Here is a 23,860-nt window from a genome sequence, read left to right as displayed (position 1 = left end):
AGAATGCAAGTGACTAGGAGATAAAACCATGTGACTACACAAAATTAACTTTTGTACTGCAAATGATACCATCAAGAAAGTGAAAAGACAACCCATGGAATGGGAGAAAATATTTGCAAATCAAATATCTGATAAAGGACCAGGTATCGAGAATAGGTAACTCTGGCAACCCAACAATAAAAAGATAACCGAATTTAAAAATGGACAAAAGATCTGAACAGATACCTCACCAAAGAAGACAGAAGATGGCAAATAAGCATATAAAATGATGCTCAACATCATATGTCATTAGGAACCACAAATTAAAACACAGATACCACTACAATCTATTAGAATGAAAAAAAAAAACCTGACAATACCAAATACTGACAAGATGTGGAGCAACAAGAACTCTCATTCTTTGTTGGTGCAAATGCAAAATGGTATAGTCACTTTAAAAGATAGTTTGGCAGTTTCTTACAAAGCTAAATATAGTATTACCATATGATCCAGCAATCACATTCCTAAATATTTACACAACTGAGTTGAAAACTGCATCCATACAAAAACCTGCACATGAGAGTTTATAGCAGCTTTATTCATAATTGCCAGAAACTGAGAGCGACCAAAATGCCCCTCAAAAGGTGAATGGATACTCACACTGTGGTACATCCATACAGTGGAATATTGCAATTAAAAAAAAAATGACCCATCAAGCCAAGAAAAGACATGGAGGAAGCTTAAATACAAATTGCTTAGTGAAAGAAGCCAGTCTGAAAAGGCTACGTACTGTATGATTCCAACTATATGACATTCTGGAAAAAGTGAAACTATAAAGACAGTGAAAGGATCAATGGTTGCGAAGGGCTCGGAGTAGAGATGGAGCAATAGACAGGCAGAACACAAGGGATTTTTAGGGCAGTGAAACTATTCTGTGTGATGCTCTTATGGAGGATACATGACATTATGCATTTGTCAAAAGTTATAGAACTGTACAACACAAAGAGTAAACCCTAGTGTAAACTATGGACTTTAGTCAATTATAATGTATCAATATTGGTTCAACAATTGTAACAAATATACCACACCACTGCAAGAAGTTAATAATAGGGGAAACTGAGCAGAAAACAGAGAGGATATATGGAAACTCTCTGTGCAATCTGCTCAATTTTCTGTAAGCCTAAAACTTCTCTAACAAAGTCTATTAATTTCAAAAATATATTCTGTTCAATGAAATATCAAATAAAATTGTGATATTAAAAAAATGGGCAAGGGTTTGAACAGACATTTATGTAAAGAATATATACAAAAAGCCAATAAATACATGAAAAGACAGTTTCTTTTTTTGAAGATTATTATTAATTCAATTTCTTTCATAGATATAGGTATATTCAAATCATCTGTTTCTCCTTGTGTGAATTTTGGCAGATTGTGTCTTTCAAGGGATTGGTCCTTTCCATCTAGGTTATCAAATTTGTAGGCATAGAGTTGTTCATAGTATTCCTTTATTACCCTTTTAATTTCCATGGGATCTGTAGTGATGTCCCCTCTTTCATTTTGGGTATTAGTAATCTGTCCTCTTTCTTTTCTTCTTAGTCACCCTAGCTAGGGATTTATTAACATTATTGATCTTTTCAAAGAACCAGCTTTTGGTTTCATTAATTTTCTCTGTTGATGTCTTGTTTTCAATTTTATTGACTTCTGCTCTAATTCTTTTTTTTTTCCTGCTTACTTTGGATTTAATTTACTCTTCACCTATAGTTTCCTAAGATGGAAACTTAGGGAACTATAAGAGATTTAGATCATCTTATTTTCTGATATATACATTCAAGGCTATAAATTTCTCCCTAAGCACTGCTTTCTCTGTATCCAACAAATTTTAATAATTGTGTTTTTCATTTAGTTCAAAATATATTTAAATTTCCTTGAGATTTTTTTCTTTGACTCATGCATTATTTAGAAGTATGTTGTTCAATCTCCAAGTATTGGGGGACTTTCCAGTTATCTTTCTGTTATTGATTTCTAGTTTAATTCCACTGTGGTCTGAGACCAGCCATTGTATAATTTCTGTTCTTTTAAATTAGTTAAGATGTTTCTTATAGCCCAGAATGTGGTCTAGCTTGGTAAATATGTTATCATGTATGTATGAATGTATGAATGAATATGTATGGGTGAATCATGTGACCCTGAGAAAAATTTATATTCGGCTGTTGTTGGATGAATTGTTTTTTATGCTTTTTTCCTGATAATTGATTTCTAATCTCATAGCATTGTGGTCAGAAAAGATGCTTGATACGATTCCAATTTTCTTAAATTTACCAAGGCTTGATTTGTGACCCAGGATGTGATCTATCCTGGAGAATGTTCCGTGTACACTTGAGAAGAAACTGTAATCTGCTGTTTTCGGATGGAATGTCCTATAAATATCAATTAACTCTATCTGGTCTATTTTGTCATTTGAACTTGTGTTTCCTTATTAATTTTCTGTCTGGATGATCTGTCCATTGGTTAAAGTCCCCCACTATTATTGTGTTACTGTCAATTTCCTCTTTTATAGTTGATAGCATTTGCCTTATGTATTGATGTGCTCCTATGTTGGTGCATATATATTTGTAATTGTTATATCTTCTTCTTGGATTAATCCCTTCATCATTACGTAGTGGCCTTCCTTGTCTCTTGTAACATTCTTTAAAGTCTATTTTATCTGATATGAGTATTGTTACTCCAGATTTCTTTTGATTTCCATTTGCATTTTCCATCCCCTCACTTTCAGTCTGTATGGGTCCCTAGGTCTGCAGTGGGTCTCTTGTAGACAGCATATATGTAGGTCTTGTTTTTGTATCCATTCAGCAAGCCTGTATTTTTTGGTTGGAGCATTTAATCCATTCATATTTAAGGTAATTATCAATATGTATGTTCCTACGACCATTTTCTTAATTGTTTTGGGTTTGTTTTTGTAGGTCCTTTTCTTCTCTTATGTTTCCCACTTAAGAGAAGTTCCTTTAGCATTTGTGGTAGAGCTGGTTTGGTTGTGCTGAATTCTGTTAGCTTTTGGTTGCCTGTAAAGTTTTTGATTTCTCTGTCGAATCTGAATGAGACCCTTGCCAGGTAGAGTAATCTTGGTTTTAGGTTCTTCCCTTTCATCACTTTAAATATATCATGCTACTCCATTCTGGCTTGTAGAGTTTCTGCTGAGAAATCAGCTGTTAACCTTATGGGAGTTGCCTTGTATGTTATTTGTCATTTTTCCCTTGCTTTCAATAATTTTTGTTTGTCTTTAATTTTTGCCAATTTGATTACTATGTGTCTCGGAGCGTTTCTCCTTGGGTTTATCCTGCCTGGGACTCTCTGCACTTCCTGGACTTGGGTGGCTATTTCCTTTCCCATGTTAGTGACGTTTTCGACTATAATCTCTTCAAATACTTTCTCAGGTCCTTTCTCTCTCTTCTCTTTCTGGGACCCCTATAATGCGAATGTTGGTGTGTTTAATGTTGTCCCAGAGGTCTCTTAGGCTGTTTTCATTTTTTTTTTCTTTATTCTGTTCCACAGCAGTGAATTCCACCATTCTGTCTCCCAGGTCACTTATCCATTCTTCTCCCTCAGTTATTCTGCTATTGATTCCTTTTAGTGTATTTTTCATTTCAGTTATTGTATTGTTCATCTCTGTTTATTTGTTCTTTAATTCTTCTAGGTCCTTGTTAAACATTTCTTGCATCTTCTCGATCTTTGCCTCCATTCTTTTTCCGAGGTCCTGGATCATCTTCCCTATCATTATTCTGAATTCTTTTTCTGGAAGGTTGCCTATCTCTACTACATTTAGCTGTTTTTCTGGGGTTTTATCTTGTTCCTTCATCTGGTACATAGTCCTCTGCCTTTTCATTTTATCTGTCTTTCTGTGAATGTGGTTTTCATTCCATAGGCTGCAGGATTGTAGTTCTTGCTTCTGCTGTCTGCCCCCTGGTGGATGAGGCTATCTCAGAGGCTTGTGCAAGCTTCCTGATGGGAGGGACTGGTGGTGTGTAGAGCTGGGTGTTGCTCTGGTGGGCAAAGCTCAGTAAAACTTTAATCTGCTTGTCTGCTAATGGGTGGGGCTGAGTTCCCTCCCTGTTGGTTGTTTGGCCTGAGGCAACCCAGCACTGGAAGCTATAGGTTTTTTTGGTGGGGCTATCCAGGAGGGCTCATGCCAAGGAGTACTTCCCAGAAATTCTGCTGCCAGTGTCCCTGTCCCCACAGTGAGCCACAGCCACCCCCACCTCTGCAGAAGACCCTCCAACACTACCAGGTAGGTCTGGTTCAGTCTCCTGTGGGGGTCACTGCTCCTTCCCCCTGGATCCTGGTGCACACACTACTTTGTGTGTGCCCTCTGAGAATGGAGTCTCTCTTTCCCCTAGTCCTGTCGAAGTCCTGAAGTCAAATCCCTCTAGACTTCAAAGTCTGATTCTCTGGGAATTCCTCCTCCTGTTGCCAGACCCCCAGGTTGGGAAGCCTGATGTGGTGCTCAGAACATTTACTCCAGTGGTGGACTTCTGTGGTATAATTGCTCTCCAGTTTGTGAGTCACTCACCCAGCAGTTATGGGATTTGATTTTATTGTGACTGTGCTCCTCCTACCACCTCATTGTGGCTTCTCCTTTGTCTTTGGATGTGGGGTATCTTTTTTGGTGAGTCCCAATGTCTTCCTATTGACTGTTCAGCAGTTAGTTGTGATTCTGGTGTCTCGTAAGAGGGAGTGAGTGCATGTCCTTTACTCCACCATCTTGAACCAATCTCTGGATGAATTGTTGATGTCAATAATATTCAGTTCAGTGATGGCATTGAGCTTAACTCTATCTGTATTTATTTTCTGTATGCTACGTCTGTCCACTCCTGAAAGATGTTGAAGTCTCCATTTCTGATAGTCAATTCATCTATTTCTCCATTTAGTTCTCTCAGTTTTTGCCTCATGTAGTTTGATGCTGTGTGTTAGACACATAGACATTAAGAATTATTTTATCTTCTTGGAGAATTGAGCCCTTTATCATTATGTAATGCCCTTTTTCAACCCTGATAACTCTTCTTTGAAGTCTGCTCTGTCGAAAATTAAAATTATCCTGCTTTCTTTGATTAGTGTTAGCATGGGATATTTTTCTCCATCCATTTACTTTTTATCTATAGATATCTTTATATTTAAAGTGGGTTTTTTCGTAGACAACACATAGTTGGGTCATGGTTTCAGATCAACTCTGACAATCTGTCTTTTAATTGGTACATTTAGACCACTGACATTCAAAATGAGTATTGCATTAATATCTACCATATTCATTACCATTTTCTATTTGTTGTCCTGTTCTTTGTTCCTATTTTTGTCTTCCACTTTTTCTGCCTTTTGTGGTTTTACCTGAATATTTTATGTGACTCTATTTTCTCTCCTTTCTTAGCATATCAGTAATACCTTATCCCTTCTGTTAGTGGTTGCCCTAGAGTTTGCAATATACATTTGCAACTAATCCAAGTTTCAAATAACACTATTTCTGAAGATTTCCATCTCTCTGCTCACATTGCTTGTCTGTTCTTACATGCTATCTATTTTATCCATTAGAACGCTTAGCACATTAATCATAGGTGTTCAAAATTTCTGGTCTGATAATTCCAACATCACTGCCACATTTGGTTCTGATGTTTGCTCTGTCTCTTCAAATTGTGTTTTTTTGCCTTTTTATATGCCTTATAACTTTTTCTTGGCAGCCAGACATGACGTACTAGATAAAAGAAAGTGCTGTAAATAGGCCTTAATGATGTGGTCTTAAATATGGGGGGAGGGAAAGCATTCTACAGTATTATGGTTAGATTTCAGTCTTTTACAGTGCCTATGCCTCTAGACTATGAATTTCACAAGTGTTTTTTGCATTTTTTTTCTCCCCACCCCACTTAGGTGGGATAGGACAGCTAGAGTGGGCTGGAGTTGGGTATTTCCCTTCCTCAGGTCAGTTAGACTCTGATAACTTACCCCAGTAAGTTAGGCTTTGGTTAACTAGTTTCTCCTGAAGGCAGGCCTTGTTAAGAAGAATAAAGTGCTCTTGTAACAGGCAGGAACAAATCTGACTCCATATTGGATCTATTTCTTTTACTTTAAACTTTGTAGTCTATTCCTTTTGCTCCAAGTCAGTCACTAACGGATGTTGCCTATAAGCTTAAATTATACATAATGGTCCATCTCGGGGAACCCCGCCTCCCATGTAATGAACATTAACCTTTGTTTACCTCACAGGAAACCTTCTGACCAGGTCCACCTGTGAATGGCTGCAGGGAGGAAGAAATGAACACGTGTAGGAACCAGGACTTTACCCCTCTTTTAGTATAAAAGAAGCCTGAATTCTAACTCAGGGAAGACGGTTTTTGGGGACACTAATCTACCATATTCTCAGTCTGCTGGCTTTCCAAATAAAGCTGATATTCCTTGCCCCAACAACTCATCTCTCAATTTTCTGGCTTGTCGTGAGGCAAGCAGTACCAGATTGAACTTGGTAGCACTCTGGTTTAGTTCAAAATGGTTCCTCTTCTCCTCTCCCTGCTGGAAGCCCAAGGAGTTTTTTCTCTGATATTTACTGTGGGAATCTGGTCAAACTCCTGGAAGTAAATCTCACAATATTGTGAGGTCCTCCTTTGACTAGATCCCCCTATAGTTTTTAACTCCCAGAATCGTGTGCACTGAGCCTCCAGCAATTTGTCAATTACAGTTCAGGTTTTCCTACCCCTTCTCTGGTTCCCAAGGTTTCCACTCCTGGGCCTCTGCTCCAGTAAGCTGTGATAAACTGTATTCACCCGTTTGTTTCTCCAATTTTGGGGTCAACAGTTTGCCCTTTGTCCTCCCCTCTCTTACAGATTCAAGAAGAGTTGTTGGTTTTTCAGTTTTTTTACTATTACTTGACATTAGCATGAAGTGTGACTTCCAAGCGCCTTACATGGGGAACTGGAAGGCAGAAGCCCAAATTATACATATTAAATGGGTGAATTTTATGATATGTTAATTACATCTCAATAAATATGTATTTAAAACTTGAAAAAGGCAGGCTGGAAAAGCTCTCCATACATTCTGGGGTTTTTAACTCCAAAAATTAATCTAAAGGCTGAAATTTAAAAATCAATCCACCCCTTCCCCTTTCTACCCACTACCGACTCCTATATCTTCATTGAAAGTGTTCTTAATGATTTACTGCATTAATGAGTCTACCTTAATTAGGTAAAGACAAGGAAATGTCACTCACTCATAGCCTTATCCCAAGATACTTGATCCTTTAGATCCCTTTTTCTGTCCAGGGATCAATCATCCCTAGGAGTTCCTAGAAAACTATATGAGCACAATTCAAAGAAATATCATCTCAAAAGGCACCTAGGGAACTTTCAGGTCAGTTGGAGGTTAGAATCACAGAAAGTACTTAGGCCTTGCCTATGGTCATCCTGGTGTAATCCCTAAATTTGAAGATGTTACTCTGAGAGCTAAATTAGTAAAAAACCAACCCAAAATAGAGAGTAGCTAATGGAAGAAATACATCATATTAAGAAATGGCTGTAAATGTCTTCCTGATAAGAATTTTGAGAAACCCCTATTCATTATTAATTTATTCATACATTCAACAAATATTTATTGAGGACTCATTATGTGCCAGCCACTGTGTCAGGTATGGAGATATAATAAGCTCTCAAGAAGCTTATCTAGAGGGGCTATCAAAGATTCATAGGAAGCTTATATTTTATTGGACCTGGGATATAATTGAAGAAGTCAGTAACCCAATTAACAATTATAATATATCAAATTCTTATGCCATAAATATATTAGTTGAGGGAAAATGGAGTAAGAAAAAAATGGGACCTGGATAGTAAGAATTTGGCAGTGCTTATTTAGTACTGTTTGATAGAAGAACACCAGTGGATATATATACTCCAGTATTAGAGAGATGGATGATATGAAAAAACCGTGACAGCTCCTTATATGGATTTTCCTTAATTTTTTTTTTTTTTTTGCAGTATGCAGGCCTCTCACTGTTGTGGCCTCTCCTGTTGCGGAGCACAGGCTCAGCGGCCATGGCTCACGGGCCTAGCCGCTCCGCAGCATGTGGTATCTTCCCGGACCGGGGCACGAACCCGTGTCCCCTACATCGGCAAGCAGACTCTCAACCACTGCGCCACCAGGGAAGCCCTGGATCTTCCTTAATTTTAATCTTAAACTCCAAGACCATACATTTCACTTTTTCATAATTTTCTGTTTATCAAAAAACTTTTAAATTTCAAATATAGTTTCCCAGGAAGCTTAACAACTTGGGAGGGGCATTTTAGTGAGCTATAGCTGACTTATGAATCAAAATTTGGATGTATAATTTGATGGTGGACTGATAACAGAAGGGAATGTTTGAGATCTGGGAAGTTCTAAAAAATATGGTATATATCAATCCTCGGGCCTCTAATAGGGGAGGCTGAGAAGGATCCCTCAGGGTATGGTGCTGGTATGTGAAGCCTACAGGTAAACACAGTATGCTGACTAAGGAAGAAGAGGTTGAGAAAGGGGTCTAAACACTGTCATACAAGCTAGGGTGCCTAAGGAAACTGTCAGGAGTAAAGCACACAGCTTAGCAGAGTTAAGGACCAGGAGTCACAAAAACAAAGCAGCAAGTTAGGCAAACAAGAGATGGTACCCCAAAAAACCTTGAGGCAACCAGACTAAGCCAGTAGCTGAATTTGCCCTTATTACAAGATTATTTTCATTACTGGTATGGTTTAATGGGGCTTAAAAAGGACACCCTGGACCCCTCTTCCAGAGGAGAAAGCTAAAATGTCCTGGGTTTGCACTGGAAAAAAACCGGGGTCCTCAAATAGGCTTCTCAAGAGGGGCTTATGCCCATTCTAATGACTCAATGATAGGAATTAGCTAGGGTTCTGCTGGAAATCTAGAACTCTGTCCAAAATATAATCAGCTTTCTTCAGTTGTCAAGGTTGGTAGCTAGAATTCAGGCTTTAGGGGACTTGGCAGAGAGTGAGGGGAAAAAAGACTTGAACCCATAAGAAGAAAGTAAGTCAGTTGGACCCAGAAGGCCATGTGGTTAAAGTCCACTATTTCTTCTACCTTGTACTATCTGTTGGTGGTCTTCTTGTTTTCAGCACATTGGGTAAAGCTAATGTGCACAAAGGAGAGCTACCTTATATGACAGCTCACCTTATATGTCATACGCTGGTACCAAGCAATGAAAGACATATTCTTTACATAGATCCTCATAGTACAGGAAGACATTTAGAAGGTCCTCTTAGATTCCCCAGAGCTTTCTAGGTATTAGACAGCTCTTTGGGATATTGGCATGAAGTCCAGACAAATAATAGGGGTAAAAATTATAATTATCATGAAATAAGGCATTCTGGGAGAAAGAAGTACAAGAAGATGTTTAAAGAGAATTCTGCAGCAGCTAGATAGGAAGAGCACTTGAGTAAACCAGCTGAGGTATCCTAAAGTACTTGGTTCATATGCTCTGCCCATTAACCCTGTTAAGTAATGGTAGTTAAATAAACATATAGAGAGCTTTGGAGAGGACCCTCTAAACTAGGATAAAATTAGACATTACTGCCAGGAAGTTGAGCAGTCCATGAAGACATAAGATCTGTTTCACAATGATTACTAAAGGCTGGTATAGATGAGGGGCAATAAAGAGGGTGTTGTATGCCATACTCATGAGTCCATTCACTACCACTAGGATGGTAGGAGAAGATAAAGATTATGTTGATGATACTAGTGATGGTGTACCAGGACCATCATTTAGGAATGAGAAGTAGGTATGTCAGTCATCCAGGTGTAACTCTAACCCAGGAGAAGAGGAAATAGCATACTATAGGTTTCTTGTGTTCACTCAACAAATATTGAGCACCTATTACATGTAAGGCACTGTTCTAGACACAAGGGGATCCAGGATTGGGAAAAAAAACCTGTCTATCCTTATGGAGCTTAAATAATAGTGAGGAAAGCAGATAATGAACAAATTAGTCAATTAGTGATAAATGCTTTGAAGAAAAATAAAGCAGGGCAAAGAAGCAGAGCAACAAGTGTGCTTTCTGGAAAAACCTTGCTGAAATGACATTCTAGGAAGAAGTCTGAACAAACAGGAGAGAAAACCATGCTACCAGCTGGAGGGAGAGCTTTCAGATGGGGAGAATAGCAAATGCAAAGGTTCTGAGGCAGGAAGAAGTTAGGAGTATCATACCAGAGGATCACCAAGATTTCCTCTGGACTAGAGTCAGAATTGTAAATGGGTTACTATGACTTGGTGGGTTCATATTGTGAAACATATGTAGCAGTTAGGTATGGGTCTCTCTCTGGGTTGAAACAAGTATCTATCTGGTCCTCTCACTTCTACACAACCCCTGGATCTCATCTAGTCATTACCTAATATGCTATTGTGTGTTTACCTCCACTAGAATGTAAGCTCCCTGAGGACAGACCCTGGGCACAAGCATGAAACCACTGTCTGCACTGGAGAGTCATCTTTAGCTCTAGTTGGCATAGGATGATCCCTGGAGACACTGCAGCCTCTACTAGCAACAAATATTAAAGTTTCTGACACAGTGCACTGGTTTAAGACAAAGCTTCTTGATTCCAGTCGAGCAGATTCAGCATCACCTGGATCCTTGTCAGAAATGAAAATTCTTGGGCCCTACCTGGAACCTACTGAATCAGAAACTCTGGGGCTGAGGCACAGCAATGTGGTTTAACAAGCCCTGCAAGTGATTCAGATGCACAATGAAGTTTGAGAACCATTGTTCTAAGTTGTGGAGGTCTAGAACACCAGTCATTTGAAGAATAAATCTGCATGTCTCAAAGGCCTGGGTGGTTCCTATGGAGTCATTTCTGCCAATGAGGATCAACTTCTTGAGAAAGCTAGCTCAAGAAAGAGGTTACAGGTAACAAGATGACCCCTACCGCAGTCTGAAGCACCACATTCAAGTCTTGATAAGGGCAGAGGTAAACAGTCTTTAGCCGAGGTGTGAAGACTCAAGCTTGGACCAGATACACTTTTTCTTTTCTTAAAGAAGAAAGTTTGGGGGGCTATCAGAGAAGAGAAGACAAATAATCATTATATAAGACAATGTTGGGAGTGAGTCTTCTACTTCAGATCTTCTGCTTCACCTCATTGGGCATAATGTGAAAGGCCTAGCTGTCTAGCAAGTCCAAGGGATATACCTTCAGGCTCTTATTCACACTTCCCTGGGTTAACTGAGAGGCAGTTTAACAGGGGGCCACCCAGAGTAGGGTGGTCCAAGAGGAGAAATAAGATCATTTCTATTAACCAATGGAAGATGAAAAAAAGTGTTCCACAGGTCTACTGGTATCCTTGCATATTTGACTGGAAGAAAAGCATCTTTAAGGCTATTTTCCCACCCAGTGATCTTTCCAAATTAGTTGACACTATAAAAGCCCTAAGAATTTTAGCTTCATGAAAACACAAGTTCCTTGGAGCTGGTCCTGGGAGGTTGGGATCGGGAGCTCAATGCTGAATGGTGACTAGGTTGAGATGAAGGCAATCTTTTTTTTTTTTTTTTTTTTTTTTTTTTGTGGTACACGGACCTCTCACTGTTGTGGCCTCTCCTGTTGCAGAGCACAGGCTCCGGACGCGCAGGCTCAGCGGCCATGGCTCACGGGCCCAGCCGCTCTGCGGCATGTGGGATCTTCCCGGACCAGGGCACGAACCCGTGTCCCCTGCATCAGCAGGCGGATTCTCAACCACTGCGCCACCAGGGAAGCCCCTGAAGGCAATCTTGATAGAGGCAGAGCTCCCACTGATTTTCCTTTAGAAAGAATACAGGTTCTTACAGCTTAGAAGTGGTAAGACCCAGAAGGCATAGCATGATTTGGCTCTTCTACTATCTTTATAGTTGGCTCCCCAGCTACTCCTCCCCTCACTCAAGTTGTACTGGCCTCTCTACTCCTCCAGTGAGCCAAACTCCTTCTCATCTCAGAGCCTACTGTCCCTTTTTCCAGAAAGCTCCTCTTCCCCCTTTGCCTGGCTAGTGCATACTCATCTCTCGAGTCTTCCCGAGAAAGGGTCTTTCTGACTTCTCAGGCCAGATTAGGTGCTCTGTTTTACACTCTGATTACATGGTATTATTTCCCTTCATTGTACTTGCATCATTCTAATTATCTAGCCACATGTGTGATCATGTGATTACTGTCTTCCTCCCACAAGACCATAAACCTCATGAGGGCAGACAATGTACTGATTTTCGTTACTTTATTCCCAGTGCAAAGTACAGTGCCTGACATAGTATGTGCTAAACACGCTTTCTTGGAAGGAACAAAAAGAAGGAGGGAGAGAAGGAGGGAGGTAGAGAGGAAGGAAAACAAGGAAGGGAAGAGGAGGGAATGAAGGAGGGGAAGTAGGCAGGGAGAAAGGAAGAAAAGGAGGAATGGAGGCCCCAGTGGGGCAAATTGGGAAGATATTTGATTCTCAGTCTCTAATGGGAGAGTTGAAAGGGTTAAATGTAGCTCTTACCTGAGGCCTCAGTGCTTAAAGGCAGAAGTTGAACATCAAAATTTTGTCCATGGGATAATGCTGAGTTCAAACCACAGAAGCAGTTCCAAATGGGTCATCAGAGCAAAGGGGGTCTGAGGTGAGTATTAAGTATAGAGCAAAATGAGAATGGGAAAAGCAGGGAAGAAGAGGGCAAATAAGAAATAATCTATACAAATTCTGGAAACTGTAGGACAAGTCCACCAGCTAGGTTTATTTCTTTACCTAGCAGCTTTTTATGTATGGGCAAAGAAATGTCTGATTAAAGGGACACAGACCACACACAGTTGCCATATATAGATATGCATTCTTCTAACAGCTTAATGAATTGGGATTCTTGTACACAAACCATTTTCTTGTGAGTCTGGTTAACCCTGGGTACACTAAGGGGACTGAATTAAGTTAGAGTGTATGCCATTTCAAAGCTTAGGACTGGATCCTGGACCATGGTGCCCTGCCAACATGCTGGAGCTCAGTGAAACTCTACCTAAGCAGTCAGCTGGCCCCTCCCTTTCCTACATCTCCAAGGCATCCTCTTTTTAAATTCAACATTTTTGAACCAAAGTTATCAAGCTCTTAACTTATTATCTCCCTTCTTGATCATCAGCTCCTGGGGGAGAGGGAAAGCATCTTGTTATTTTCTCATCTCCTACTGAGTCTAGTACAATGACTTCAAATAGTAAGTGCTCAAAAATTATTGAATAAATATTGCTATATACTTCATAGGTGCTGGGAGTAATTACTCCAATGAATTGGTTAACTTCTTGAGGAAAACCTTTTTAGACCTGAATTCCTTCTGGAAATATAAGGAGCTGGACTAAATAATCCCTAAGGCATTTCCAAATTGTAAACTACTGGGACAATGACAAGGTTATGTTACAACCTCTCTTATCATTTCTATCATATTATTGGGTACATAGTGGGAACTCAATAAATGTTTGCAGGGAACTGACTCCAATACAGATATATTTAAGTTGAGAACAAACACAGAAATGTGTTTCTGAAGTTTCATATAAATTGCCTAAGAGTTGGACACTACTTAAAGAGAAATTTGTTATTAAGTGGATTCTGAAGGTGAATATTTTTTATGATATTTGGAATCACTCTGTGATATAATAACTCCTTAACTTATTTTTTTAAATTTCACATTTTTATATATCAAGTTTCCTAATAATAGGTTAAACCAGATTAGCAGCTTACAGTTATGAGGGAGCCAAATGACTTACTATTGACTAAATCAAGCTATTCTTCATAGAGGGAACGGTCCCTCTTTCTGTAGTTTTACAGATTTCTCTCTCTCTCTCTCTCACACACACACACACACACACACACACACACACACACACACACACCTTTCTCCCCTGTGTCTTAACTCATATTTTGAATTTAGTAAGTCTATCCTAATTTATAATGCTACTCATAAATTTTTCACTTTCCAACACTCCTTTCCACATTCCTCCCCTTTGTTTAACCACACGCCTCACCATTTTAAAAAATAGGTATGCCTTCCACGGTGTCTGGATCATCCATAGTATCTAGACTCTTCAAGGCGTCTGTCTCAGGTGGTGGCTTTTGTATGAGCATGCTGCAAGTTGAAGCTTCCCCAGCTGAGAAGCAACATTTCTAGGTCACCCTCAAGGTGGGATTCAGGGAGGGGAGTGCTCTTTATTCTCTTTCACTTTCTCTATGGCTCTCAGTTAGCTTTCCAGGGCATTTTTTGCATAAATCCAGTGACAAATTAGAGAAGTGATGACTCTTATCAACAACTATCTTACCTCCAAAAGGTTCTACTATTTTGACATAAATGAGGTAAAAGCAGAACACATAACTAGAAACTTTAAGGCTGGGGTGGAAGAGAAAGCCATTTTTCTTTGGGACTCTATTTATCTTATAGGATTTGGACTGTCAATTCCAATGGCAACAAGGACTCCCACAGATGAACCTGGAAAGGCTGAAATAACTCACAAAGGACAGAGAAATCAACTACCAGCTCATGTGCTATAAATCTTTTTCTCCCTCAACTCCCAAGTCCTCCTTGCCTGCCTGGGGCCTATCCCCACACATCAGGCCAAAATCTCACCTGATACTTGTACAAGGAAAAGACATGACTCAGTCATAAACATTTTATCATAGTGGGGATGGAATAAACAAGGTCAGTTGACTGCTAAAGCCTGCCTCTGCACTAGTAAGTCTCATATCCTGTACTGCGATTCCCTGCAAGAGAACCCATTCTGTCACTGGAGTATGATCAGGAGACACTGGTACCTGTTCTCTGAGGAGTCCTGACTAACTGGCGAGACTGAATCACACACATGAAAAATTTCAGATGCAACTCCTCTTTATGCACGGTTGTCTCCTAGAAACAGAGACAGAGTTTAATGCAAATCAACAGATCTGTGGAATGATTAAGATGGACAAAAGTGACATGGACCAGCTATGTTCAATACTAACAGGACTTAGGACCTGACAGTATAAAATGTCAGCATGTGAAGTGATACATATAATCTACTTTTATACATTTGACAGGGCAAGATATCCTGAATTCAGCAAGCATCTTCTCCAGCAGCTGGGTGTAGCTAAACAGCTGGGGGCCTCCAGCTCAGCCAAGTCTGACCTCAGACTGTGGCTGTCATCTGGGTCTAGAGTGCTTACTCAGAAGCATTTCTCCAAGACTTCTAGACAGGGCCTGGGTCCTAAGGCCCGCCAAGCTGAGGGACTTGGTAACAAGTCTAAATGAACAAACATATTTCTTCTCATTTTCTCTTAAAAATAAAGATTAAAGGTTAATCAATTCAGTCCCAGGAACAACAACATGGCCATTTAGTTCTTCAGAGGGCAGAAATCTGGGTTTGACCCTGGATAGCTTTCCTCACACCTCCTGGAGGAGTGTTTCAAACTTCTCCAGAGTTCTGGAAATTTCTACACGTTTCTAGAGTCCAACCTAAGCCAATCCCAAGCTGCTCCCCGCCCCCTTTTCCCCAATGACCAATCAAGCATGATGTAGTGCAAAGAGTATAGGGCTGCAAGTTAAGAAACTTGTTTACTAGGCCCAGATCTGCCATGTACTTTATAACTTTGGGAAAAGACTTCACATCTCTGAAACTCAGACTGAATGATCGCCAAAAACCTCTACAAGCACTAACGTTTTGTGATTCTCAATAAAACATAAATCTAGCCTGAGTCAGATTTAGCTCTCAGGTCAACATCTGTCAAGGTGGCCACAGGTTCCCGCAGATCAAGGGCCACAGCAAGAAGCTGCCATGGAAACCAGAGCGTAAGCAAAAACCGCCAGAGCGGAACCAGAAGGCAGCAAGTGAGGGGGCCGAGGGAACAGAGAAAAGCGAAGGACGAAGGGCAAACTAACAGTGTTCTAACAACGAGAACGAGAAAAAGCCTAAACGGAAAGAGGAAGTTATAACCACAGCCTTAGATGATCCCTTGGCTTCTCAGGCCTCGCCACACTGCGCAGGCGTTCCGCGGGTCCTCGACTCTGCTCTTTGACCTCTCGCCCCACCCCCCTCCTCCGCTGCCACCGAACAGCTCTTCCGGTGTTGTGGAGGCGGTTCCGGTTCGCGGCGGTTCCCGGGTTTTGCGTTCCGCGCCCGGCCGGAAACCCCTTCGCATAGCAGCCGGTTCCGGTTCGGTGAGTGGCGGCGGGAAGCTGGGGGAGGGGTGAGGATGGAGGGAGCTTGGGCTGGGAGGCAGTGCGGGCCCGGGCCCGGCAGCCTGGGCTGGGCTGGACGGAAGTGGGGACGGATGTGGGGACGGCAGTTTTTCCTCTGCCCCGCCCCCTGGGACCACCTCCCCTCACCCCTCCTGTCTGCCGGCCGCGGTCTGGCCGGTGGCCGGTAGTTAGGTTTCCCGAGGCCGTTCCTTGAGGCCTCTTTCTCCGGAGTCGAGGAGAGGCCGTCTCCCTAAGGTCACGGCCGGCCCCATCTCAGCACCCAGCCCTACGTGTGAGGAAAAGGCCGGTTGGGGTTTCGGGGCTTTCCCGCCAGAGCAGGTCTTCTCTCAGGGGAAAGCTGTTTTCACCGGGAAGCTCAGCTTTTCTGTTATACCTGCTTCACCTCCCGCCTTCCTTGAGACCTGAAAGATATTTCTCGACTACTTCTGCGTCTCACGTAAACATTTCTCCAACTCTTTTTACTCTGTGGTATCTCCCCGAGATGTGATACCACTAGTGCCACCACCAGAGAGAAACGTCTGGACCCTCCTGCCCAGGTTATGAAAATCCCCTTAACCGCCACCGTTTGCTTACCTGGCTCATCGCCTTCTGGTAATTCCCTTGAACCGTCTCTTTCTTGGGGTCCCCTAACGTGATCTCTCTGAATATATGCCCAGTTTGTCTTGAGCTTGGTGATTTCTGTTTATCGGTGCCTCTGCAGTATTTCCACTATCTTGTTGGCAATAACTTGCTCCTTTATCACTTTCACGTCAGCCTTGTTAAGTCATTTCACCTCACGTTTGGTTCACTTATATTTGGGGTGGTGGTGATTCTTATGAAATTTATATAAAGCCTTTTATAGGCCACTAAGTATTTGATTTAGGGTCCCTCTTCCAATTGGATGTTTTTGGATGGAGTAGATCGCATCATCTCCTAAATCTTTACTCTCTATAAAGATAATTTGTGTTAAGGACTCGTGTTGAAAGATAGATTACACTGAATTTGAAATTACAGTTACCGTGAAACCTTAAGCATCTCTTTAAGCATGATCCCTTAACCTTACAATTTAGTTTCCCTTTTTTCCCTCTAGTCCCATTTTGGAAGCTTCATTTGTTTTTATCTTGAGAAGCCTCATTCACTCTTACCTAATTCCAATTAATTATCCCAACTGCAAAGATGGTCTTCGTATCACCCATCCGATGACAAATCTAGAGGGAGCAAATGGATTAAAAGACAGGTTCTTCTGCCTCAAGCTAAGGTGATGTAACTCTTGACTGCTGCTTTGGAAGTCTTTCCTTTTCTTTAGCTGACTCCTACACCTCCTACCAATTGCACCAGCTTTATTGTATGGTTGTAAGTATCTGTTGATCAATCTGGTTTCCTCCCGTGGACAGTGAGATTCTCAGCAGCGGGGACCATTTCTTACTCATCTTTGTATCACCAGTCCCCTGTATGTTATTGGTGCACAGTAAATGTTTGTGTATGAAAGAAAGTGAATCTTTGGTGTTTAAGGTGTTAGAGTCCAATTGGAGAGATTCCCTGTAAAAATATGAAAAACAACAAAAAAATACATAATGATATAGTACAAACTGTCTCATAAACATAATTTCCCAGAGTTCGTAGTAGGATAATTCATATGATCACTTCCACGCCCTTCTCATATCATAAATTGTTCTTACTACATCTTGGTCCTGCATAAAGCTAATTGTACAATGCCTCTCCTCAATATATACTTTCAAAAAACTTCATCATAGCTCTAAACATTCACTTTTATAATCACCTCTTTGCATGTATGTAAACTTATAAATATTTTACCATACTCATTACATTCTGTTATTGCCAGGACTTTGCCATCTTTTTTTTTTTCTTTCAGATTTCCTATTATCTTGTGTTCAGCTTCTTACCTGACTTCACCTGAATACCTGTAACTACTTATGTTCTTTTAGTAAATTAAATGAACAAAGTGAAGTAGAAAATGTGTTACTAGAATGCTCTTCTTAGAGGGAAAAAATTCTTATGCTTGAAAGAATTCGGTGGTATCAGAGGTTCCAGGTCCAACATTTTATGTTGAATCTTGGGGTAAAATATTCCTTCTCCCATTGTATTTGCAAAGTGGCAAAAAGGAAGTAACACACTGAAGAAGTTGGATGTATTTGTATTAAAATGTAAATGTGGGGCTTTAATTCTTAAAATTATTTTTAAAAGTGTGGATTCCCCAGAATTAGCTAGGATTACTTTTATCTTGCCAGTGTGTATGAATCCTTGAATAAGGATATGCTAAAGGATGTGAAATTTTGTGTTGTTTATTGAAAGAACATTTGCTTGGAAGTGAGGTTGCCTGGATTTTTGTCTTCCCTTTGCCCCATCTTTGTGATTTCAGGCAAGTCACTTAAATTCTCTGGACATAATCTCTAACATTCTTTAATTTGCTTGCTTCCCTCTTCACATCTATCTCGGCAATGCAGAGGAAGTTAACATAGGATTGTTCTAATGGGCACCAGGCTTTAAAATTGGCATTCTTCTTAACACAACAAAAAAGACTAGTGATGATTCCTGGCCCATGGGTCCCCAGCTGGGGGCGGCTGGGGGACAGGGAGAGAAGAGAGGCAAAGTGTCCTAGGGAACCTTTGGAAGTGCTGAAATGATTGGACAGTAGAAAATGAGCAAATATTTTAAAACTAAACCTAAAAAAAAGTCCCCTCACCCCTCCCCACCCAAGCCAAACAGGTGTGTTATGAAACTTTAAATAAATAGTAAAAGGGTGGGTTTGTTAAAAAAAAAAAAAAAAAAAAAAAAAAAAAAAAAAAAAAAAGACTAGCGATGACAGTTAGGGGATGACCTGAAAGAATGAAATGTGAAAAAGCCACTGCTAGTTTATTGGTTGATAGGATTTTTTTTTCCCTTAATGGGGGACCCAGGGAATTTGGCTTTATTAAAAAAGAAAGAAGTGGAAAGAAGAATCTGTAGAATTACCAGATAGAAACATTTTAGTAAGTTGAGCATTTGGAAATATATTTGAAGCCTAAGTCTAGGGCTTAAATTCTTTCAGAAAGCTCTCTGGCAAGACTAGGTAATCAGATGATTACTCTGCTTAGTCGTACCTATGCCAGGAAATGCTCAAGCAGCCTTCTTTCATGTGTGTACCTCGTTATTGGGGCCATAAGGAATTCCTGTCATCATCATGCAGTTTCCTTAGATTGAAGCTCTGATAGTGCTATGTATTTGGTGAAGTGCTCAATCTTTTTAAAAATATGTGTTAAGATTATGACTATATATATGTACCATCTCTAGTCTCCTCCTATTGTAAATCTGCCAAGAAGCCTGTGTCCAAGGGTACATTTATTAACCTAGTTCCGCCAGTTAGGCTTTTAACTTCTTTTTCTGGGCAAATTGGATATATCGAAGAAAAAAAAATTTCATGTAGGCAAAGGGGCTTTGGTTTGCAACTGTATGAGTAATGATGGGAGAAAAGGTACTTAGTACAACTGCGAAGTGTTCCTTGATAACTTTTTGTTTGGCTGCTGAGACGTATGGAAGAGAAGTCCTAACAGGACTACCACAAGATCTGTCACTTGGTTATAAAATGGTTTAGTGGGACTTCCCTAGTGGTCCAGTGGTTAAGACTTGGCCTTCCAATGCAGGGGGAACCCTGGTCAGGGAGCTAAGATCTCATGTGCCTTGGGGCCAAAAAACCAAAACATAAAACAGAAGCAATATTGTAACAAATTCAATAAAGACTTTAAAAATGGTCCAAATAAAATAAAATAAAATGGTTTAGCATGAGGTAATAGAAAGAGTAATGTATTGGGAAGAATGTTTAGGTTGTAATTTCAGTGCAGTCACTAACTTTATGATGATATGCAAATTAATCTGCAGAGGGTTGGCTCTCCTAACCTGCTTTGTGCTGTAATATTCTTTGATTCTGTGGGTAGTCCATAATTGCTCTTTAGTATTACACAGGTTGCAGAAATGTTTGGAACTACCTCAGGCTAGTTTTAGTTCCCATTCTCTTCCCATCAACTTGCCTTACCATGTTATATTTTTCTCCACTAAGAATACAGGTGTCACTTCTGAGTGGCTTCCTGTTCTGTAATGACATGAAAGAGATGTTTCAGAATGTAACATTTCTATTTTCTGTCTTCTTTTATAGGACTTTGTATCTTTGCTGAAGCCAGTGATGTGAAAACACCTGACATGGGTAAGACTGACTATGAAGTAGTGTTCAATCCTTTTAGTTACTCTGATTAGATAAGCTGGAGTGAAAGAATATTTGCATCTTTGTGCTTAATAATATTTTCAATATTTGTGTCTTTGTGCTTAGTAATAATTTTAAAGGAGATCTCATCCTAATTATGTAATACAGTATACCAAACAATTTTCTTTTGGTTGGGATATTGTTTATAGCAACATTTTAAAGCATTTTCTCATTCCTTGTATTGAAAAAGCTAAATACACAGTAGCAAGCATTTCTGTGTGCAAGGCCTTGTTTTTTAAGTACTTAAAATACCTAACAGAGTAAGTCCCCTACATACAAACCTTCAAGTTGTGAACTTTCTTTTCAAAGATGCGAACATGTGTTTGCGTGTCCAATCACATGTTAGTTCACATGTCTAGCATACATTGTCACATGTATGCATCCTCTACAAGTTCTTGTGCTTTTGTGTACTTTACTGTACAGTACTGTATAGAGTACAGTAGTGCGGTGTCTTTATTTCAAGCCCAGGATGTCTGGAAACAAGTGTAAAAGCAGCAGTAATGTAGGTGGTAATGCTAAGAAGCACCTGCCGTTTTACTGCACTGTACTACTGTACTTTTCAGGGTACTGTAAGATTATAAATGTTTTCTTTATTTTTTGTGTTTGTTTTTATGTGTGAAAAGTATTATAAACCTATTATAGTACAGTACTATATAGCCAATTGTGTTAGTTGGGTACCTAGGCTAACTTTGTTGGACTTACAAACAAATTGGACTTAACGGACGCGCCCTTGGAACGGAACTCGTTTGTATGTAGCAGACTTACTTTAGTACCTAGTAGGTACTATTATTATCTCCATTTTGTTGACAGAAACTGAGACACAGAGGTTAAGAAACTTGCCTAGAATCATACAGCTATAACTGGCAGAGCCAGGATTTAAACTCAGGGACTGGTTCCAGGGTCCGTGTTCTTTCGTACTGTTATACTGCCTTCTATGTGATAAATAATTTGATTAAGGTAAAATTTAAATTTCATTTAGCTAGTGGCATTGAGAATTAATTGTGATTGGAACATTTTCTGCTATTCATAGTACTTTATGTCTATAACAGGGAACAGTATAAGGTCAAGACTAGTAGTCAATTTAGGAATAGGTTGAAAAATCTGTACAGTTAGATCTTATAACTTCCCATATGCTCCTTTTAAGTCCACATTAGTCTTCTTTCTACTGTTTTTTCCTTTTGTTTAGTCTACCTTCTTTCTCCCGGTCATTTATTTCCCTTTTCTCTCATTGCTGATAGCAGTATAAATCACTGAGTTCCCTTACTCTCACTTGTTCCTGTTCTAACTCTTTTATGGTAACAAAGGTCTCAAAAATGGTAATAAAGTACGGTTCTGCCACAGTATACAGTAACTGAGCTGATATCTGTTAAGAGCTATATGAATAAATTACTCTTTTTGCAGAAAAAATTTTCAAGTGGATTAAATTTTAAAGCACCTTGTTGAGTTGAAACAGAGGAAATAAACCAGGTTTAAGAGTATTTGTTTTGAATGGTGAAATTTTTCCCGTTTTTTTTTTTTTTTTCCCTACAGTTAAAATTTAAAAAAAATTTCTTTGGGGAAAATTTCATTACTTTTAAAACTTTGAATTAAGCTCTTTTTATTCTTGCACAAGTTTTGAACTATTTAGTAGATGATCTCAATTCCAAATTAACCAATTTCTGCACATGGGCCTGTTTTTTTGACAGTGACATTTTGAGATTTCTTGCCAATAGTTATGAAGGAGCGGTTTTATTTGACTGTAGAGGTGTTTGGGGGAAATCATTTTTATTAGGTGAGAAGATTCGTTCATAGGAAAGTAGGTGTTGCAGAATTATGTGACTTGAACTAATCCGGACTCTTTCCCCAGATGATACTGCTGATAGGATGAGGATGGATGCTGGAGAAGTAACTTTAGTGAACCACAACTCCATATTCAAAACCCATCTCCTGTCACAAACAGGTTTTCCAGAGGACCAGCTTTCACTTTCTGACCATCAGGTTAGTAATAATTTTCTTTCCTTAATTAATGAATTATTTTGGCTTAAGTTTTCATCTGATAGAGTTTAAATGCCACATTCAAAGGCACAAGAATATATGTAAACTTTTTACAATCAGTAATGCTAGTATTTGGAATTCTATTTGATACGTTAAAGTTAAATAAGAGCCAGGCTATGTATAAATTCTTGGAGAATGATACCTTTTAGAAACTCTTTATTATTCCTCTTAATGTTACAATTACTAATACACAGATCAGCGTTCTTTTAAACTGGTGTCTTAAAATTGCTGAGCATTGGGCTTCCCTGGTGGCGCAGTGGTTGAGAATCCGCCTGCCGATGCAGGGGACACGGGTTCGTGCCCCGGTCCAGGAAGATCCCACATGCCGCGGAGCGGCTGGGCCTGTGAGCCATGGCCACTGAGCCTGCGCATCCGGAGCCTGTGCTCCGCAACAGGAGAGGCCACAACAGTGAGATGCCCGCGTACCACAAAAAAACCCAAAAAAACCCAAAAACTGAGCATTAAATGGGGAGAAACTATGAAAATATACTGTAGCTCTGAAATTTCTCTCTTCTATAAAGCTTAGTTTCTCAAGGGACCAGCAGCAGCAGCATCACCTGAGACCTTATTAGAAAAGCAGAATCTCAGGCTTTACCCCATACCTACTGAATCAGAATCTACAGTTTAAAAAATCTCCAAGGTTTGAGGACTGTTAATAAAGCAGTCTTTCTCAGTAGGAAGCTATTATTAATTAGGATGAGACTGTTCTTTGCTGTGTGCAGAATGTTTAGCACCCTTGGGCACTAAATACCCGTAGCATCTGCCCCCAGTAATCATTTTGATAACCGAATATCTACACATTTGCAGATTTGTACTGGGGTGCAGGAGCACCCCTGATTAAGAACTGTCCTGTAAAGTTATCAAGAGAATCAAAACCAGGTTGATTTTGTCAGCTGCTTCGATATGTGGTACAGCTGGCTTTGAGAACAGGATATATTAAATACGTATTACCTTCTAATGAGCATTCTTTGAATTAAAGTTGTATAACAGATATTTTGCCCATTTTTCCCCTTGAAGCCTTAATCATTTCATTATGTTTTCCTTTCTTACTAGTATGTAGCTTAATTTATTTATAATATATATAATTGTAATTAATTATATTGCATTCTGAAACATGTCAAAATCTTGTTTAATTATATATTTTTCCTAGTGTAAATTTTTGTTTTATTGTAAAAAATATGGTTTAAGAAAAAACTTTTGTTTTGTTTAGATTTTACCTTCCAGGCAAGGAAATTTGGACCGATCTTATACTTGTTCTACAAGAAGTGCAGCTTATCCAAATTATTATTCAGGTATGACACATTACTTGGAGTCAAGGCATTTCTACCTTTCAGACTTCTTCCTAGCAAGTTGTTTGTGTTTACTGTCTCTAAAAGTGAAAACACTGTTGAAAGCAAAATGGTAT

General features: G+C 39.7%; 2 protein-coding genes across 6 annotated transcripts in view; one reads left to right on the top strand and one right to left on the bottom strand.

The window, feature by feature from the left end:
- The window catches only part of PFKM (phosphofructokinase, muscle), a 478,771-nt gene that overhangs the window by 26,018 nt on the left and 428,893 nt on the right, over positions 1-23,860 (bottom strand). The window contains exon 1 of one of the 2 annotated variants that reach the window (XM_067009180.1): positions 16,761-17,114. The exons of the other annotated variant lie outside the window; for it this stretch is intronic. The gene's annotated coding sequence lies outside the window, so the exon portion shown is untranslated. Of the gene's footprint in view, positions 1-16,760; positions 17,115-23,860 lie in introns of those variants that run through there. 2 annotated transcript variants of the gene reach the window in all.
- Positions 16,037-23,860, top strand: part of SENP1 (SUMO specific peptidase 1) — a 62,590-nt gene continuing 54,766 nt past the window's right edge. For 2 of the 4 annotated variants that reach the window (XM_067009182.1, XM_059080409.2), the window contains exons 1-4: positions 16,183-16,778; positions 20,317-20,364; positions 22,268-22,398; positions 23,666-23,747. In XM_067009182.1, the coding sequence (XP_066865283.1) occupies positions 16,727-16,778; positions 20,317-20,364; positions 22,268-22,398; positions 23,666-23,747 (313 nt within the window). In that variant the 5' untranslated portion in view covers positions 16,183-16,726. Of the gene's footprint in view, positions 16,779-20,316; positions 20,365-22,267; positions 22,399-23,665; positions 23,748-23,860 lie in introns of all 4 variants that reach the window. The other 2 variants (XM_067009183.1, XM_059080410.2) reach the window with 2 other exon arrangements.

This window comes from Kogia breviceps, chromosome 12 (genome assembly GCF_026419965.1).
Source record: "Kogia breviceps isolate mKogBre1 chromosome 12, mKogBre1 haplotype 1, whole genome shotgun sequence".
Classification (NCBI taxonomy): Eukaryota; Metazoa; Chordata; class Mammalia; order Artiodactyla; family Physeteridae; genus Kogia; species Kogia breviceps.
Note: the sequence above shows the minus strand (reverse complement) of the source record. Positions and strands in the feature narration are given on the sequence as shown.